Consider the following 20,814-nt stretch of genomic DNA (forward strand, 5'->3'; position numbering starts at 1 on the left):
TGTATGAGTGGGCGCTATTGTTTATGGCTTCCGTTTGCTTTTGTTTAACCTCGTCAAGGGAAAGAAAATGTATAGGAAGAACTGAAATGTCTATTGTGTATGTTGAGTAAGATGTAGATGCAGTTTATTTTTAGGGTTTTTTTTTTTAGTTATGTGTTTGAAACTTATTGTCATACATACATTGTCAGAGAGAGAGAGAGAGAGAGAGAGAGGGAGAGAGAGAGATACTATATATGCCTCATGGTATGTATCCCCGACCTGGTGTTTACGTCTGATTGCCTAACCTAACCTCTTAAAGAATGTTTAAATAGTCTCGTATTTTCTGTTATATACATTTTCCTAGTTATTTTGAGTCTGATTAATCATGTCGCTTCAGGACTTAATTATCAGTGAATGAAGATTTATGATCACTCGCTCCTGATTAATCATTTTACGTGTTGAAAGTTTACAAAGGATTTTTTTTTATTAATTTTCAGAAACACTCATTAACTCCATTAACTCTATAGAGATAATTATTATTTTTTTTCCTTTTAGATAATACTTGGTAAATAATAAATAATAACAGTTAACATTAATGACATTTAACCTCCCAGTACACATTAACAACGGGTTATACAGTAGATATTAATAGTCATGTAGTTGAGAGGTATTCAAGCAAAGCCCATCATAATCATGGGTGCCGAGTAAACTTACAACCATCATCTGGGAACGATACAATAATGATCAAATATGTTTAGTAATGACAGCAGTGTACTCACTCCAACTCACACTCTTGAGTACTAAACAATCCTTGAGTCAGTCACCACAAAGCTCGTCCTCCAAGTCAGCACATAAGTCAACCCTGGCCTCATACACCTGTTATCACTCGGTTTAATTACCTGTTCAACTTGTCTCATATACCACAAACACTTTACCTATTGTCGTATCTGTCACACCTGTCCGCCTCTATGGCTCGTGTTAAACATTCTTCGTCTCCCTTTTGTTGTCATTGTGGAAACTTGTACATCATCTATGACATATTGTTCTCTTTAGATATTACAGTTACCCATTATCGTAATTCGTTTGGGTAAGGGGGTTGTGGGTAGTGTGGGGGGAGAGGGAGTGGGGGAGAGGGTATTGTAGGGGGTGATGAGGGAGTGTAGTGTAGGGGGAGGATAGTTACAATGTGGTGGTTAGGGTGTTATGGATGTGAGTGTAGTGTAGTGAGGGGTATCATAGGTGTGGTGTGGTGTGGTGTGGTGTGGTATTTGGGGAGATTTAGTGAAGTTATAATCTGGGTAATGGTGGAGGAGAGTTATGGGTGAGAGGTGAAGATGATGACTAGCTGTGATGCTTCTTCCGAGAGAGAGAGAGAGAGAGGAGACACCCATACATGACCCAGTAGTCCCGGCAGATGATATATAAAGCAATATTCATCAGTGATCTCGGTCGTACATGTGACTTATTCTTACCATGAATCATCCTTTATGGTTATGAGGTTAATGGTACTGTCACCACACGGGTTCCTTACACACTTCCTCCACCAACACACACACGTCTCCCCCACCCCCACAACCCCCCCACAACCCCACTCCCACCGTGTTACTCAACTACGATACAAACAAACAAACAAGCAAACAATTATCTCTTTTAATTTCAGTCACTGTCACAATTAACTTTAGTTTTGCTCAGAACAATTTGATACAGAAGCTAGAAAGAACATGAAGAACAAAAAAGAATCTCAGGTGTTTATCATAACAAAGCCTCAATAAATAGCTTACCTGTGTGTGTCTTTTTGTTCTAATTAGTGTCACTCATCCACACAATGTCTCAACACCTTCTCTAATCGTCACTTTTGATATATTCTTTGGGTAACGTTAGATGGTTTTATTCAGCAGAGACTCCTGGTACTAGAGGGGTTAATATTATGGTATAAAACAGACATGGCGACATTAGTGGTGACCTAGACATAGGTTATTATCCTCACAGCATGATTTAGTTTTGTAAATGTTAATTGAATAATCCTAATTCGATTATGACTTTGTAATTATTCAGACAAATATAAAAAACGTAATATTAATCCTCTTAACCAATATTGGATTCACGATTTTTTTTTTCTAATAAACTTCGATGTAGTTTTGTTTGATATAGGATTTAAAATATATTTGTGGTTATTGTTACCTGAAACCCATAACACAGGTGGTGGGAGTGGTGAGTTGATGGACTGTGTTGTTAACTGATCAATTCAGTTTCACCTAACATAGACTTCACAAAGATCCGCCCTTCTTTCCTTGCTTCATCAACTCCAGTCATCTAGTCATCATATATCTTACGTTTTGTGATCTATATTGACTTGTATAATATAGTCATCCCAAATTTGCCTCGTATCACTGTAACAAACCTACAGTCACTTGTTTATCGTGTCATCCTTATGGCCTCTGGTTGAGAATTAACATAACATCATGACGTTCCTTGTAACTACCTGACGTATAAAACCACAGCCAATGATTATATCTTCGGTAGTCACCCAGGGGTTTTGATTGGCTGTGACACTACTGGCTTATTTTTGAGAACTGTGGTGATGGATTAGGTTCACGAATATCCTTTCTGACATTACCTTACGTAAGCATCAGTGTTATTTAGGTTTAGTACGGGTGAGGGCGTTATGTTAACAGGTAGTCTGGTCTCTTAATGCAAGGGGGAGTGTTAACCTCACAGAGTACAATCCTCGACGGTGTTGTGTGGTACTTTCAGGTGATTAATGTCCTCATCAGTACCATTCTACCAGGCTAGCCATTTCGACTGTCCCATCACCGGGAGTCATACCTGAGCGTGTGTTGTACCTCAGACAATAAACCAGATAGACTGACATAGTAGCTACAACTTGGTTACATCACAGAACACAAAGCTTAATAGTTATGTTTGATCGTTCTGCATCTCGTCTATTTCCACTTACGAGTTTCAACAAAGCCGGTCTGTATATTGCTGTTACAAGATCACACAAAAGATAGTCCTTATTATAAATGTTTACCCTCGCGAGCTCAGGCGTGGAGAGCGAGAGTAACGACCATTCTCTGTTATATTTCCTGAAGGTAAAGGTGGAGTTAGAATTATTAGGATCATCTGTCAGCGACTCACAAAGGGGGTTCAACTCTCTCAAAGTTAAGGATCATATTATTGTAGTGTTATAACTTATATAATCAGCTATAGTTTATGTAGATTTATGGCATTTAACTCCACGTGTATAAATCTGGAGAGACCGACAGAGTTTATGACAGAAACAAAAATGGAGGAATAGTTTTTAATAAGCCACAATATAAGACAAATCTGGTCCTACATTAATTTAAGAGGTGTGGAAGGTTTAGGACAGGTATACAACACGTCCCAATCATGACATATACACTACAGGATAGCTCTTCAAATTTCCGTAAAGTCTGTTTCTATATATTCAGGAATATTGGTAAAAGAAACGTGATAACTGGTCCAGTGTTGTTACAGAACTTACAACTGTGATGGTTAAAGTAACATTGGGTGTTGCTTTATCAGTGGAATATGATACACTGAGGTGATAATGACATAATCTATTTCATTTATCTATTTCATTTTTTTTTACTTATCATCGTGATTTCATTTACATTGATTACGTCATATTATTCCTTACATTTGGATATTATGTGAATGATTCTAACTGATAATTTGCATACGAGATGTTACATAATAATTACTTGTGTTAAAAACCAATACGAGGAACAATCTCTTGTAAATGACGCCGCTGTGTAATCCAGGTCATTATGTGTGTTCACACACACACACACACACACACACACACACACACACACACACACACACACACACACACACTGACTTAAACACTGATTTGGTAATGTCTGCCTTGATAATAAATGAACCTGTTATAGTTCGATATAACTATTTGAGTAGATGATGGAGATTTCTGATTCTTTTTTATATAGTATTATCCTTGTAATAGGGAAGCATCTACCTGGATCACCACAACGTTACCTGGTTCACCACAACGTTACCTGGTTCACCACAACGTTACCTGGATCACCACAACGTTACCTGGATCACCATAAATTTACCTGGTTCACCACAACGTTTCCTGGTTCACCTCAACGTTACCTGGTTCACCTCAGGGATGATCAGCCTCCCAGGGTAGTGGTCCTAGAATCAGATTTTCCCTCCATAATGTGATTTAAAAGCAATCATGAGAGCTTCTTGTTGATCTTACCTGCTGGGGAGATGTGGAGGTAATAATCCTGTTTGGTTCCTGTCACTGATATCAAGATTTACCTGTTTACCTGTACGAGATAATTCATAATTATTAAAGGAAGAAGTTGGGGATTAAAAAGTCTGTTTAGATTCTGAAGTGAGGGAAACAAGAGGTAGTATGGTGATGCAAGAGACGAATTGGAGGAGCAGCGTCTAATCACAAGTTGTGTTAAAATATGGAAATTGAAGGAACATAAATCGGACGGTCGAATAAACGGTATTTTTAACAAGAGAAAAGAAGATTTTGTATGAACAGAAATTTAGAAAGTTTTGTTAAATTGAGATATTTGTGAGTTGGTGCTAGAAGAACAGTAATTTGTCACAGTGAAGACGTACACCGAGAGAACGGTCGTCTCCATTTTCTATGAATCGTGTGACGTCGGTTGTATTCTGCTGAGATGTATCATAAAAACATTCTCCCGGAGAGGCTCGGTGATAAGGGGGACAGGCAATCTGGCAGCTCAGACGGAATTGTTTTCCTGAACTTTTGGGAAAAGTCGTAAAGATCAAGTGTGGAGGAGCCATGTAGTAGGAGAGGTGAAGGGCAACACTGGAAATATGTGTTGACGTGCGAGGTCTGAGGACAATATACCTGCTGTAGTATAATCATTTACTCGATCTCCATGAAAATCTGTGTTTTGGGACACCCTGTATACCTGTACCCCGTATAAATGCACAAATGTTGATAAATCAAATATACAGGCATTAATTTTTTCCAGGTGTACTTTAACTAAAATTGGATACCAGATATCAAAGGAAATTTTGATGAGTTACATGAAATTTCTTAGTCAGTATGTGAATCAGTCAGTCAGTCAGTCAGTCAGTCAGTCAGTCAGTCAGTCAGTCAGTCAGTCAATCTCTATTAATTTGATCAAAGTTATAACCACATCAATAGAAGATAAATATTAGTGAATCAGTGCAACTATGAGCCTGAAGTAAAGCAAGTTAATTCCTGAAAAAATATCTCTGGTATTACTGAGATTACGAGGGAATGAGTGATAAGCTGTCTGGTCAGTCAGTACATTTTCAGTACACTTGTTACCTCATGTTCTGGACACAAAACTTTTCATAACTTCAAAAGGGGAGGAATTTTACCTCATATAGTGTTCGACAATATTACGAGAGAGTAAGTCAAGACGTGAGACTCAGCCAGCCATCCCTGACTCCCAGTGTTGTCCCAAGAAACAATGGACGCTGCCGGGGTTAATAACTTCCACATTACTCACTTCTACACCGCGATCCACCCTACTGCCCCTCCCCTCCCACAGCGAGTGTTTTGCTTTGTTTTCTCTCTTCTCTTAATCATGACGCGTTCTAGTATCCAGCCACCGTGTAGACGTATCTGGGTTAGCAAAGGCTGGTAGTTCACAAAAGAGTGTGTGTGTGTGTGTGAAGCAAAACTTGGAGGCCAACACACCCTGAGCCACGGTCACTGCTGTTGTCTCATGTTGTCTCCGAGAGGTAAATCACGTGTCAAACACTTGGCAACTGTTATCATAGTTATTTATGTGACCAGTGTGGATACGAGTAAGTTACAGAAAATAACTTTGGTTGTTATATTTATCATTCACTGTCATCTGGAAGGGCAAGTATAACAAGATGGCCAGTGAGACGCCGCTACTCTCACCTGGGTCAAATAATAATAATAATAATAGAATAAGTAATAGGAATAGCTGTAGTAATATTATATACAGTAGTAGTCGTAGTATCAGTATTACTATTATCAATATCATTTTAGTGGTGGTCGTGGTAGTAACAAGTATTTTTTTTCTTCTCAGTTTGGGACACGAAGTACTGCATTGTGTAATAATCACCTTCTGGAAAGTGTGTGTGTGTGTGGGAAAGTTGAGTGTGTGTGTTTATCTGCAGAGCGTCGTTGTGTACAGTAGGTGCGTGGGAGAGAGAGTGAGAGTGGCAGGTGTGTGGAGGTACACAACATTGCATAACAGGAAATCACTGATGCTACTCAAGGTCTGTTACACACACACACACACACATCTTCTACGTATATTAACCCAGCTGTTGTATCCATAGTATTAAGACCATCCATCTATAAATCAAATTTATTTACTCTCGTCTCGGATATCCTTGTGACTCAGTAATTGCTTCCAGGAGTAATTAATAGAAATATATTGGTCACTGTGATGTACTGAGTTGTGTTCCTCTTGTGATAACTCCTGTGGCGAGGTGTCATGCACGGTGCTTGGGCAGAGGTAGTGACTGTGGACGCCTCAGGATATTGGTCGAGGGAGTTGTGTGTCACTTAGGGGAAACTGTGTAATTAGTGCCGCACCTGAGCCGTGAAGTCGTGATGGAAGTTATTAATGGTGGTAATATAACTGTAAATAAGATGTAACTAAGGTTTATAGGTGATAGAAAATATAGTTGTATTGGGGGTCTTGACAGGTAATATACTGCTGCTGTCTGGAGTTGTCTGTGTAGCTGTAGAGGATGAATGAATAATAATGAATAGCAGTTTGTGTCGTCACCCCTGTCCTTGCGGCTTCACCCCTCCCCTTTTGTCTTCACCCCTCCCCTTGTGTCTTCACCCCTCCCTTTGTGTCTTAACCCCTCCCCTTGTGTCTTCACCCCTCCCTTTGTGTCTTAACCCCTCTCCTTGTGGCTTCACCCCTACCCCTTGTGGCTTCACCCCTCCCCTTTTGTCTTCACCCCTCCCCTTGTGTCTTCACCCCTCCCTTTGTGTCTTAGCCCCTCCCCTTGTGGCTTCACCCCTCCCTATATCTCAATTCCTGGACGTCGTCATTGCTCTCTCTCAGACACGATGGCTGTCAGTCGTAGTTTATGGTGTGTCCTTGTCAGTGGTCGCCTCGCCTCTACGGTCACTAAAGGTCCCCCGACAGCTTCATATCGCCAGTGTTGTCGTGTTTCTAATTCTCTCGCTCGTGCTGTGCCTGTATAATATTGCACATGAGGAGTGAGAAAGAGATGAAGCCGATATAGAGGGAGAGAGACAAAGAGATATTGAGAGAGACGATGTCGACTTTGCATATACACATTTACGAAGATATCTCCTCCCTTACATATATCCATTCAGATGCATAACTTCTCCCCAGACGAACAAAGACAGGTATATATTGAAATATACGCCTCACCTCAAACACACACTGCATAAAAGTGAAAAAGATTAAGCTTTACATGTATATAATACCAGTATGATAGATATGTTCTGAGAATAGTGTCTAGGACTAAGGTTCTTCCTGAGAAACATTTCCGAGTAATTTAATCAGAAGACATGTTTGTTGGTGAAAAATATCAACACAAAATAAATTAATGGTTCACTCTATAGCAGTATTGTTAATGATCTATTGTTTAGTATTACAAAATTCGTCAGTGATTTGCTGGGAGATCAAGTTTTTATAATAATTACGTCTATCTTCTTTGTGTGTCTATGAGCGTCCAGGAGAAGGAAGATTGTGGAATTATACAACTGCATTTGGCATAATCCATCAACGTCGTTCCTCTGTCAGGTGAGTTAACCAATTAGTTACATATTGGATGAAGCCAAAAAAGCTTGAAATCGATTTTTTTGCCTCACAAGAAAAGGCTCTTTGGTAATTTCTTATCGACGTAATTACTTCCTTGTGGTATCTAGATTTTCAAAGTCCTACATTAATTGATTATACAATACAGCTTGTTAAAAAACTTGATGCCTTTATTCAGGTTTACTCTCACTGAACACATACGTTGTCCCAAGTAAGACGTGAGGGATTTAGTGTCTCCATGTGCTCTTAGGTCACGCTGCCTGTACATTCTTCCACTTAATAACCAAAAAATTGATGGTATAATATCCTTCCAAGCGTCAAGTAAACTCAGCGGGTGTTTAAGACTCCCGGCACACACATTGGAACCCAAGCAGTGGGATTTACTCATAGATTCAGCCCCCAGACCGACTCCTTCAAAGGCTCACAGATAAGCCAACTGGGGCAATCCCATCACTGAGAAGATTGCCTCATCTATGCCTGAGGGAGCATCATCTTCACATGGAAGAGCCCATCTCCAAGTCATGGCTGCCGTCGCAAACCTTCCCCTGAGCACCCGTCTCGACCCCCCCAAGACCTCAATGGTAAAACTATTCTACGTGCCATCTCTACTCTCAATGGATACTGGGTTTATCTGGCCTCCTGTGATCATCACTTGTGGAAAAGATACAACAAAAATGAAGTTCTGAAGCAAAGACAACTCTGTTATCTTTTTTTCTTTTTTTTTCGTTGTGGTAATTCAGGATTATATGTGTGTCTTTATCCCCCTCACCTCCTCTTGCAAATAATACAAGAAGATATACCCTGAAATGTGCTGATCTTCGTGATATTACTAGTGTGTGTGTGTGTGTGTGTGTGTGTGTGTACGTGAATCACTCTGGTTTCTATACAGGTCAAATCCCATTTCCATTTTCAACATATTCAACATTAATCAAGACATTTTTTTATCATAAGATCAACGTTTGTCACTGGAGCTGACATTCTTAAAAATACTTTTTACCTTTACTGTACAAATGAGAAGAAAATCATTGAATCCATGACTTTCACACGACTCAGATTTTCTCCCGTGTGAGGCCGCCCTGTCGATACGTCGCTGGCTGTGTCACTCACAATCCTGAACGAGGGCTGGACTGACTCTCTCCAATTTTAACCTCTGGTAGTTGAATAATTTGAGCACGTTCAGTATCATCCTCTCGCTGGGGTACTGTCTGTCTAGTTAAGTCTCACGGTAAAATGGTTTAACATGATGCCGTTTACTGTGATAGAAAAAAAAACTGTGTTGGTGGTGTTGGTGTAGACTTTAGAGTGTTAGTGGTGTTGGTGTTGATGTAAGTGTTGATGTAGGTGTTGGTGATCGTGATGTTGGTGTTGTGATGTTGTAGAGTGTTGATAGTGATGATAATAGTGTAACATTTAGCCTTTACCTGTAATAATCTATACCTGTATTATATATCCTGCTAGGAATAAAAAAATATATCATGGCAATAATCTGAAATCTCTTACTGATAAAGCACACACACACACACACACACAACGTCAGCTAGAGAAGGTACAGAAAAGGGCCTGAAGAATCATGCTCGGCGCAGAATACTCCGGCTACACCAACGCTCTCTCCACCCTGGAAATGCCATCCCTCAGTGACCTCCACCACCAAGCACTGGAAAGGTTTGGCCGTGGACTACTGCACCACCCTCGCCATAGCCACCTCCTGCCACCTGCAGCCCACCACCCAACTCGCGCAGTCCGCCACTACAACAAAATTCACCCCATAAGAGCCCGCACCGATAGATATAAGAACAGCACCATCCCATCTATTGTTAAAATAATAAACAACTCCTGATTTATGTACTGTACAGCCCTGTAAATGTATTCAATGCATATTATATCATTATGTCTAAATCAAATGTAAGTCTGAATATTTTCAGCCACCGGCTGCAACTCTATTAATAAACCGTTTATTATTATTATTATTATTACGGACACACACACACACGAGTTACTGCACTACGTGGCCTACGTGACCTCACACAGTATGGCAAGAGACCAGCCCTGGCCATCAACTGCAAACTGTAATACTTTGTATGTTTAATTCATGTTCCTTCTCCTTTTAGTAATGAAAGCTTTTGTTAAACGACCCACGCACCCGATGTCTTTGTATGTAAAAAGTCAATTTTACCTAATGTATATTTCCAGCCTTCGGACTGCAGAACTTTTTCAAAGGGTTAAATCATCACCATCTTTAAATCATTATCATCAAAGTGTTAAAGCAATATACCATCGCCAACTTCACTGCCTCACGTGTCAGGAAGATATCTGAAGCACTCGACTGTTGCAAGTTCTTGGTATGATGGACAAAAATTCTTGAGACTCGAGAGGCTCCTCATACAACGAGTGTTACCGGAATACAAACTTTACTCCACACTTTTGGTCCTTTGTGTCTTAGGGGAAAAAGGTTAACAGTGTTATTGGAATTTCAGAAGACGTTTTCAACTTCGTATCTGGAATTAAAATTAAAGACGTTTGCTTACTAAAGGTAGATATTGAATAAACAAAATGCAATAGGGTTTTGGGAGATGTCTGCTGAAGGTGTTAAGTGAAGAGGGGTACAGAGGCCAGACAGGATAGAAGGGGTGAGAGGCCAGGCAGGACAGGAGGGATGAAAGGCCAGGACAGGAGAGGTGTGAGGCCAAGTAGGACAGGAAGGATAAGAGGCCAGGCAGGAAAGGAAAGGTGAGAGACCAGGCAGGACAGGAGAGGTAAGACGCAGATAGGACAGGAGAGGTAAGACGCCAGGCAAGACGGGAGAGGTGAGAGAGGTTGGCTGGCCATTCCGTCCTCACCAACAACAAATTGGTGTCAAGTACAAGGGAGCGCAATGCAGATCTCCGGTTCCTTGCTGGCAGATCCCGCCGGTGTGAAGGCAATAAACGGGTTGAAGGAGAACTAACCTTGCCTGACGCCCAGAGTGTAGCCAACAACAGACTCTCAGACGTAAACTATTGCCTCAACTTATCGAGAGTTTGAAGATCAGTATAACAACAAGTGGACGTAAATATTTTGATGTTTGTTAAAGAATCACTCTTACCGTGATATTGTTTGCTGTGAAGTATGAAATTTTATATAAAATGTCAAATTATCCCAGATTAAGTTGCTACCTCATCAATTTGCTGTCTTATAGAATTCCTAACGTGATATATTATTTTTTTCTATTGATCTGTGATACTTGATGTCAGGCTCACTAGGTCTTATACTGTGAACTGATATGTAAATGTTCCAGGCTTGAGTGTATGACTGTAACGCCTGTTCTTGTATGTTAATTCAGAAGGAGGGGGGGGGGGGACAAGTACCTAAGCCTGGTGAAGATATTCGTCAGGTTGTGGTGACATGGTGGTGGGTGGTGAGGGAGGTCTTAATGTTATGTTATTTCTTGGTGAAGGTGTGTGACAGGTGTGGTTGCTGTACCTGTAAGAGGAGTCGGGTCTTTGTTAGAGTCACAGGTGTGTGTTGTTCCCTTAACTTAACTTTACCTGGACTAATTTACCTTCGTTTGTTTTCTCCCACATCCCTGACCTCTGGGGAAATGGAATTTGTTGAAGCTCGTCAGCTGTTGTGGTGGCGGGTGTAGAGTTGAGGGGGACTGATGAAATGTTTGGCAGGGAAGCTCACGAGGAGAAAATTGAATATTAATTAAAGACAAGAGTAGATGATTCTGCTTCTTCTCAATACTCTGATATTATATAATCCTTATAAAACAACTAAGGCGACCTGAGCCACATACAGTAAAATACACTTGAAGGAAATAGTAGTTAGAAGAAATAGGTGAAGATTACGCACCGAGTATCTTTCACCTAATGATTGTACAACCTAACGCTACTCTAACATAACAGAAGTAGAAAAGGGAAGAAGATATGGACGGTGTAGGAGGAACAGTGTGGAAGACAGAACACACACACACACACACACACACACACACACACACACACACACTCAGCTTTTTTGTTTGTTAATAAGATGAACAATACAGAAGTGATGCATATTTAATGTGTAAATCTCTGATCCTTTTAATAATGAATCACAGGTGAGCGTCATTAACCATGCAACATTTACATAAATAAACATATTTTGACTCCTAACCACCATCAAATTATCGCAATTTTCGTTACTAACATACTTAACGATTAATTAACTAACCTATATATACAGGTATACTGCTGTCTCCCAGGATATTGCTGTTATTCACTAAACTTAATAACTAACACGAACTTTAAGTCTTTGTGTTTTAAGAGGACATACAGCATTAGATTGACCCATAAACATAACTTTCTGGTTAAAGTTAGGACACACACACACACGGACATGTAAGGCGATATGAGAGACAAGATAAAAAAAAAATGGAACGAATTCAAAATATACCTGAATTACTGATACTTTACAGAAACATCACTTAATTAGAACACAGTTGGTACTTAGTGAAGGTTCCTTGAGGAGTAAGTACATCAGCAGTGAGAAAAACGACGGGAAAAATTTTAGATCATATGAAATAGGTAGTTTTTTTTTTTCTCGGTTATCCATAGTAGCGTCGTGGAGGAACATAAGTGTGTGGTATTTGTTGGTGTAGTGAGGATGTTTACAATGGAAGGGAAAGGGGTCAATGGTAGGAAAATAGCTCGTCTTGGTATAAAAGTTGGCTCGGATGGTCACAGGAATAGAAATGGGGGCAAAGGAGGTGACGGCAGACTAGGAGGTGGGAAGAGGTTAAGGTTTGGTTAGGTTAGGTTAGGTTACGTTAGGTTACGTTAGGTTATGTTTGGTTACGTTAGGTTTGATTAGGTTAGGTTTACCCACACTACTGTATTACATGACACTAAACTGAACACCTGAACGTAAAAAAATAATAATAATATGAGTGTATGTTATTGAGATGATTTATCAAAGATGTGATTGACTTAAGACGTTGCTAAAACATCAATACACACCATTATTTATAGACGAATGTATTATATAGAACATCTTTTAGGATGAGTCACATAGATATATTGAAACTATTAAAAGCAAGTGTCAATAAATTTAGATAATTTACTTACATACAGATTCAGTGGCTATTTTGCATAACTATACATATACACAAGGCAAATTAACAAAATAGTTCTATATTCCTATTCCTAGATGTATTTATATAAACCATTATACACATATCCATACACATATCCATACGCCTTCGTTATATATCTATACTTAGAAAAATCACAAGGGAAATTTATATTATTAAAGGAAACTGAATAACTGGGAAAAACTGAAAGATTCTAAATATGAGACACTTCAGTTAGACCCGTCCAGGGGGTGGAGATAAGGGGAGACAGGTGGTAAGGGAGGACGGGGAGGGTAGCGTAAATGAGTGGCTATATGAACTGAAGTCCCATGGTGATAAAGTCCGGTGACATTGCCAAGATAAGAGGTGTGTGTGTGTGTGTGTGTGTGTGTGTGTGTGTGTGTGTGTGTGTGTGTGTGTTCATGAAAACTATGCAACGTTTATATATTGCCTTTGATCATCACTGTTTATCTGTTTTATTTTAGTAATTATTTTGAATCACCTGAGGAATCTCCACCTTAGCATATTTCACCTGAAGATTAACCTATCCTAACCTATCCTAACCTAATCTAACCTAACCTAACACAAAGACAATATACCCTAGCGCTCACTTCCCTCACCACCCTCTCACCCTTGGTAAGATATTCACTACAACACCCAAGCACTAACACTCTATTCACAAGATCTTCACACCACTCATAGCTAAACGTCACTTCCTCCTCGTCCCGTGGTATTACTAACAGCACCTTCTCGACGGGATGTTTTCAGCAACTCTTTACAAACACTTTCGGTATAAAACCGCTTTATAAATACTCAAGAAAAAGTCTTCCGTGAGTTGAGACATCACTGTTTAGGAATGGATAATCTTTATTTGAGAGCTTTCTGGCCACTTACGTATCTAACAGCAGAGGAATACCATGGCAAGTTGTCTGACCACTCAAATATCTGCCTGAGTGAAACCAAAGTAAGATGACTGCTGGCCCACTCACCCTGGAGGCTCACAGATGGTCACGTCAGGCAATATAAGTCGCATGACCAGCTCTAAAAGTTTGTGGGACAACAGACAAATTGGGAGGAGGATTTGTTTGCCCCGTGGCCTGATTCTTGTAATAGTTACTGTTTATTATTTAAGAGTTCTTCGTTGACCAGTAAATATAATTATGACTTGGGTGTTACCTGCCTCTCTCACACTCCCACCTGCCTCTCTCACACTCCCACCTGCCTCTCTCACACTCCCACCTGCTTCTCTCACACTCCCACCTGCCTCTCTCACACTCCCACCTGCCTCTCTCACACTCCCACCTGCCTCCTCACACTCCCACCTGCCTCTCTCACACTCCCACCTGCCTCTCTCACACTCCCACCTGCCTCTCTCACACTCCCACCTGCTTCTCTCACACTCCCACCTGCCTCTCTCACACTCCCACCTGCCTCTCTCACACTCCCACCTGCCTCTCTCACACTCCCACCTGCCTCTCTCACACTCCCACCTGCCACACTCATAAAAACATAAGAATGGAGGAAACTGCAGCTGGCCTATTGGTCCACACTGAGAAGTCCCATTTGCACACCAACCCCTATCGCTCATATATCCATCCAACCTATGTTTGAAACTATCCAGCGTATTCGAGTTAATGTTGATGTTTGGTAACTTGTTCCACTCGTCCATTACTCTATTTTCAAACCAATGTTTATTTATCTCGCGCTTAAATCTAAATGTGTCTAATTTAAAGCCATTGTTACGAGTTCGCTCCTGGTTAGATAGTTGGAGTACCTTTGTTATATCACCTTTGTTTAGCCCCGACTTCCATTTATACACTTCGATCAAGGTTCATAATGCCCGGGATTAGTCTTGTCATTCTCCTTTGAATCTAATGTAAAAAAAATCGTAACCCTAACCTGTTGCAATTTCCACTAATTCATCTAATATATCCATTCATTATACGAGTAGTAGTGGTGGTGGTGGTGGTGGTATTGGTGGTGGTGATGGTGGTAGTTGTGGTGGACGTTACTGTAACAGGGGGTGAAAGGGGTGGAAGGAGGGTAGAGGTGACAGGCAGGAGGAAGGAGGGTGGGGAGTATAGAAGGAGGGGTAGGGATGTAGAAAGGAGGGGGTAGGAAGGAGGGTGGTGTAGAAGGAGGGGTAGGGGGTGTAGAAGGAGGGGTGTAGAGAAGGGGGGGGGGTGGGGGTGTGAAGGAGGGGGTGGGGAGGTGTGAAGGAGGTGAGAGGTGGGGTGGGGGAGGGTGGGGTGTAGAAGGAGGTGGGGGTGTGAAGGAGTGGGTGGGGTTGTAGAAGGGGAGGGTGGGGGTGTAGAAGGAGGGGTGGGGGTGTAGGGGGGAGGGGTGGGGGTGTGTGTAGAAGGAGGGGGTAGAGGCAGGGTGTAGGAGGTGTAGAGACGGGTGAAGACCGTGGTAAATAGGAGGTAGGATTACGCCCAACACCTTAATGGAGTGACTAAGTGGGTGTTGGCAGAGGGAACAGTAGCAGTAACAATGGCAGCCTCAGTGAGAATGGCAGCAGTAACACCAGAACACCAAGGCTTAGAAGAGGCCGATAGGAGTAGCGACATTAATGGTAGATGAAGTAGATGTAGGTGGAAGGGAAGTAGTAGTAGTAGGAGTTTTTGTTGTAGTAGAAGTAGTAGTAGTCGTAGTAGTTGTAGAAGTAGTGGTTGTTGTTATAGAAGCAGTAGCAGTAATAGTAATAGTAGTACATTTAATTTTACGGTAATAAAATGGCGACGAAGGTGTGGCTATTGGGGGAGGATGGAGGCCACGTTAAATAGTAGTAGTAGTAGTAGTTGATGTTGTAGAAGCAGTAGTAGTAGTTTAAGTAGTAGCAGTAGTAGTAGCAGTAATTGTAGAAGTACTTGTTGTATACATTTGACTAAGTCTTAATAATAATTAATAACAAAAGGTCAACAAAACACTATCTGGTGTATTCATTTATTTCTAAGACAACCAAAAAAAAAACGAGGCAGTTCATTTGAAAGCTCATCCAGTGTTTATTAAAAAAAGTAAATAAAAATTCAGCGTTGACCAAAGTGAGAGTGGGAAGGCTGGACCATGGGCAGTGTTATAATGTTCACTCATTTAGCTACTGACGATGATGAGGTCTTCTCTTTGTGGAAGTAACTAGCCATCCAGCCATTTATGGTGGTAATTCAGTAGTTTCTCCTAGTTGGAATGCACAGGATGTTAGGGGGTCTTGCTTGGGTTACATGAAGTTCCTACTCTGAATGAGAGTTGGTTGACACTGAAGCATCAGAGGAATCCAATGGGCCAAAGTTTCCAACAAGAGGACAGCTGTAACCAGAACTCAAACCTCGACGATCATGTCAGTACCAGGAACATTCGACAAGCGCTGACCCCAGAGTTACTTAACAGTTTTCTTTGAACCAGTTGGGGTCGAGATCCACAAAGATCTCTCCGTCAGAACAGGTGGTGCCATCATTAATGAGGCTGAGGTAGTCTGCGTTTAGTACCAACCAGGAGATGTCGCAGCCACACCCCAGGGGATTATCTGGAGATGGTGAATGACTGTTACCTGAGTTACTAAGAGAACATTGAGTTACCTGGGTAAGACTGTGTTATTTGGGGCAGAATGTGTCACTTGGTCACCTGGTAAAGCCAATGTTACCTGAAGAACATTGGAATATATGATTTTGTGTTGGGGTCTTTATATTTGTTACCCTAAAATATGTACATCAGTGGTCAAATTTTATATCCTCTACGCTAATCTGCGCACATTAGTATTAACCACGTTCATTTAAAGGACTGACGTCCTTATTTAAGGATTTTGACCTCAGTACACAAGCGTTGGTTGTCAGTACGTAACTTCAGTTCAGTTGTCAACAATAACACTCGTGACTCACCTTGTAGGTCCAGCTTCACACCGGCGTCAAGCAACGGCCGCCACACCTGGCTCTCCAACACCGTCAACTGGTTACTGTTCCAACTCATGTTATCACCAGACATAAGACCTGCCAAGACAATACACCTTAGAGTTCTATCCAATGTTCCATTCTCAAACGTCACCAGACAATGAGACGCAAACTTATGTTCTGAAGGAAGTGGACAAATTAAAGATATCTGCCACACTGTTTTATGGAATGGCTTATATCCTTTCAGTTTCCACACAGCTTGAGTCATTTACCTGTGGCTCTCGTCTCTGTCTACGAGTATATACATAAATTCGTCCACCACACTCACTGCTCGGTTTTATATCAACCTATTTTGTCTCATCATCTGCCACTAAGAAATAATCCCTCTTATCCTCTTATTCTAACTAAATCTCCAATGATGTGTAAAGTGATCCTATATTCCAGTGCGTCACATAATTTTCAGTAAGACTTCACCCACGATAATTTTCTTTTTATTCACATACTTGATACACCTACAGGAAATTTAAGTTTCTCTCTTTATACAGGAGAGTGTGGCAAGTGAATCATGCTGTAGAAGAGCACTGACAACCTCCTCGTCCTTGTATTACTTTAGTTTAAACTTACTCCCCTTTATTTAATGTATGTAAACACTTCTACAGCTTCCTATTATAAACTTGTATTGACTATTTATTGATGATAAGTGATAAACTCCGTCGTTGGGTTACAGTTCTCACTTTTCGGAGGCAGGAGACTATTACACCCCATCACCGTTTCTCTATGATAATTTTTTTTTGCGTTTTTCTTGTCAGTGGTGGTCAGGGGCAGGCAGCCTTAGTACCTCCAGGATAAATACGCCTTTGATATCAATAAAGTTTATAGAGAGGGACGACTGTGATCACCAAAAGTCAGCATCTACTTTTAATCCGACCTGAACTGAGTGCCCAGGTCAGAAACACCAGCCGGTAGTTGCCGATAGTTATAATAACTACAGGAAGCTGGACTGGCACCATTCCAATGGCCTAGTTATGGTGATAAGTTTCATTGTCAATTTTCTTAATATTTATTAGTGAATAATGTGAAAATGCAGCCAAGTTTTCCCACCTGAGAAGGCGTTGGCGGCCACTTTGCCGATGTTGTTATTGTCGAAATAGATTTCGTGGTGTGATTTGCTGGTGAGGGCCAAGGTTCCCCCGGGCAGCTCTTGCAACTGGTTGTGTGAAAGATCCACCACCGAGAGTTCGTGCAGGCCGGAGAAGGTGTCTGTGAAGCGAAATAAGGAACATCAACACTAAAGGTGGCTGTGTGAGTACGGTGAGGGATGGGTGGACGTTGTGTGGGATGGGTTGGCGGCGGTATGTGGAGTTGGTGGGCGTTGTGTGGGATGGGTGGGCGTAGTGAGGAATGGGTGGGCGGTGGTGATACACGATAACTTACTTGTGAAAGTTTGATTTATCTTAAGAAATATGTTAGGAGTCATTTCATATTAATATAAAACCATAATATTTAGTTGGCAAAAACATTTACTGACTATATTTTTATGATCAAAATTTAAAATATACAAGTAAACATTGTGCCTTCAGCTGATAGCCTAAAAGCCAGAACAAAGTGAAAGACAAATACCTGGAATTATCTCCTCGATCCCAGCATTGGGCAGGAATATCTTTTGCAGGTTAGGCATAGCTCTGAATGCTGTCAGGGGCAGACTCCTTATATCATTTTTGCCCAGGGAGAGAAGGTGAAGGCTGTTAGACGACATTTTTGTAATATGCGCTAAGTTGTTGCTCGGGAGGGACAGTTTGTGAAGATTTGAAAATGACGATATGTCGTTCCAACAAAACTTGTCTATGCTGTTCGAAGTAAACATAATATCAGTGGCGGTGGAATAGCTGTTGGCGAGAGCGCCCTCTTCCACCTCCTGCAGAGCGCCGAAAATCATCCAGATTTCTTGGAAGGTGGCAGTTTCACCCAGGACTCCGGCCCTCAACTCTTTCAAGTTATGGTTACCGTATATTGTCAGTCTGTGGAAGTCAGGGGTAGGGAAGGAAACATTCATAATTCGGGCCAACTGGTCTTCACTCTCCACGTAAGAACAATCGAGGTCCATGTTGAAATGATAGTCCATAGTACAATTACAGGGGAAGATGGCGCCAGGGTCAGGACAGACAGGGTCAGTGTCACTCACCTCCAGGCCGACAACATCTGTCAGTGGGTTACCGACGTGACCTACTGTATGATCATGAGCGGCTTGGACGTTGTCTCCTGATGTGTCGACAGTACTTCCTACACAACTTGTCACCATCAACAGTAGACAGAGGAAGTAGTGAAAGAAAGTCATAGTGAGGTAGGTTGTGCTCACACTGCCACTAACCCGGTTGTATACCCACTGATGACAACTGTGTCGCTCACTCATTTATAGAGATAGTGTGTGTGTGTGTGTGTGTTCCCGTGCAGCTTCATAACTTTAAATGATACACACACACACACACACACACACACACACACACACACACACACTCATCATCAACTAAGAAGAAAGGTAATCACGTCAACAGCGCAGTAAATACTCTCCTCACTGCCCTCACTCTCCTCACTGCCTTCACTCTCCTCACTGCCCTCACTCTCCTCACTGCCTTCACTCTCCTCACTGTCCTCACTCTCCTCACTGCCTTCACTCTCCTCACTGCCCTCACTCTCCTCACTGCCTTCACTCTCCTCACTGCCCTCACTCTCCTCACTGCCCTCACTCTCCTCACTGCCCTCGCTCTCCTCACCAGACTTGTACTGTATGTAATTACGTCGTTTAGGTCTTCCCCTTCCCTCAGTTTCCCCGCCTGTAATTACTACCGTCGTCTCCTCTTGCTTCCTCTATATTAACCTTTTAATTTAGATAATCATTTACACCTTCAACTATTTACCCATAACGTCTATGAAGTATATTGGCGCCTGAACTCGTAAAAGGGAATTTATATTTTAATCATATTTTTCTCGATATCAATTATAGAGTCTTGAAATTATATTATATAGTGAACCTGATAGATTTAGTCTGGAAGTTACTCAATGCACTAGAACAGAGACAGGAAATACAAGTTTGAAATATTACTGAACAGGAATATCTGAGTAATAGTTATAAACCTCTACTCTAACTTTCCTGCTTAACAACACCACATTCAAGCATCTGTTTCGAGTTGGACCGTAGTGAGGCTATTAAAGACAGCGAAGAGGATTTTACTGCATATTAAGCTTTCCCATGACGCCACGTTGGTGTGATGCTCAGATTACACCCACAACCCGAGAGTACTGCTGCTCCTCCGGGTATTAACTCCTTTATGTCCATTATGACTTGGCTAAATCATCATCCGGGCTGCTCCCCTTACCAGAAGCCTCACCCAGGGTAAATAGGAGGTTTAGAAAAGAATCTATTTTTGTTTATATCATTCAAAGGTCATGGTTGTCTTTCTAGCTGTCGTTCACCTCTTTCCAGCTGTCGTTTACCATCCTCTGTCATTCATTTTAACCCCTCCAGCTGTCGTTTACCTTCCTCCACCTGTCGTTCACCTGTCGTTCACTTTAACCCCTCCAGTTTTCGTTCACCTCTTTCCAGCTGTCGTTCACCTCCGTCCAGCTGTCGTTCACCTACCCTCCAGCTGTCGTTCACCTCCCTCAAGCTGTCGTTCACCTCCCTCTAGCTGCCGTTCACCTCCCTCACCACGTGGTCAGTCAGTGTTGTTGATGACACGTTCTGGACAAGTTGTGTACATGTGCCTCGTCTTAATGACCTCGTAAGAACGTGTTGTGTGTTGCCTCTCAGTTAATGGAGGAGAAGAGCCTCGCCTTACAGCTACCAGAAGTGTAAAAGACTCACTCAAGACTTCAGCGTCGTTAGCACTCATTCAAGGTTACAGCCGAACTTGGGTAGTTACAGTGTGATGACTGACTGGTGATTACTGACTGGAGATGACTGACTGGAGATGACTGACTGGTGATGACTGATTGGTGATGACTGGTGGGCCATTATGGAAGACAGAAGGGTATTGCAACGCGGCTTTTACGCATACAATACACACAGAACTTG

General features: G+C 41.6%; 1 protein-coding gene across 1 annotated transcript; it reads right to left on the bottom strand.

Moving 5' to 3' along the window:
- Nucleotides 1-15,792: 15,792 nt before the first annotated feature.
- LOC121872136 (oplophorus-luciferin 2-monooxygenase non-catalytic subunit-like) lies at nt 15,793-19,138 on the bottom strand. Its single transcript, XM_042374803.1, has 4 exons — nt 18,363-19,138; nt 17,844-18,002; nt 16,734-16,841; nt 15,793-16,381 (listed from the first exon to the last, which is right to left on the bottom strand). Exons 1-4 carry the CDS (start codon nt 19,075-19,077, stop codon nt 16,239-16,241), a joined length of 1,125 nt encoding a protein of 374 aa, XP_042230737.1. The 5' UTR covers nt 19,078-19,138; the 3' UTR covers nt 15,793-16,238.
- Nucleotides 19,139-20,814: the final 1,676 nt, after the last annotated feature.

Source organism: Homarus americanus, unplaced genomic scaffold, assembly GCF_018991925.1.
Source record: "Homarus americanus isolate GMGI-L3 unplaced genomic scaffold, GMGI_Hamer_2.0 scaffold22069, whole genome shotgun sequence".
In the NCBI taxonomy this organism is placed as follows: domain Eukaryota; kingdom Metazoa; phylum Arthropoda; class Malacostraca; order Decapoda; family Nephropidae; genus Homarus; species Homarus americanus.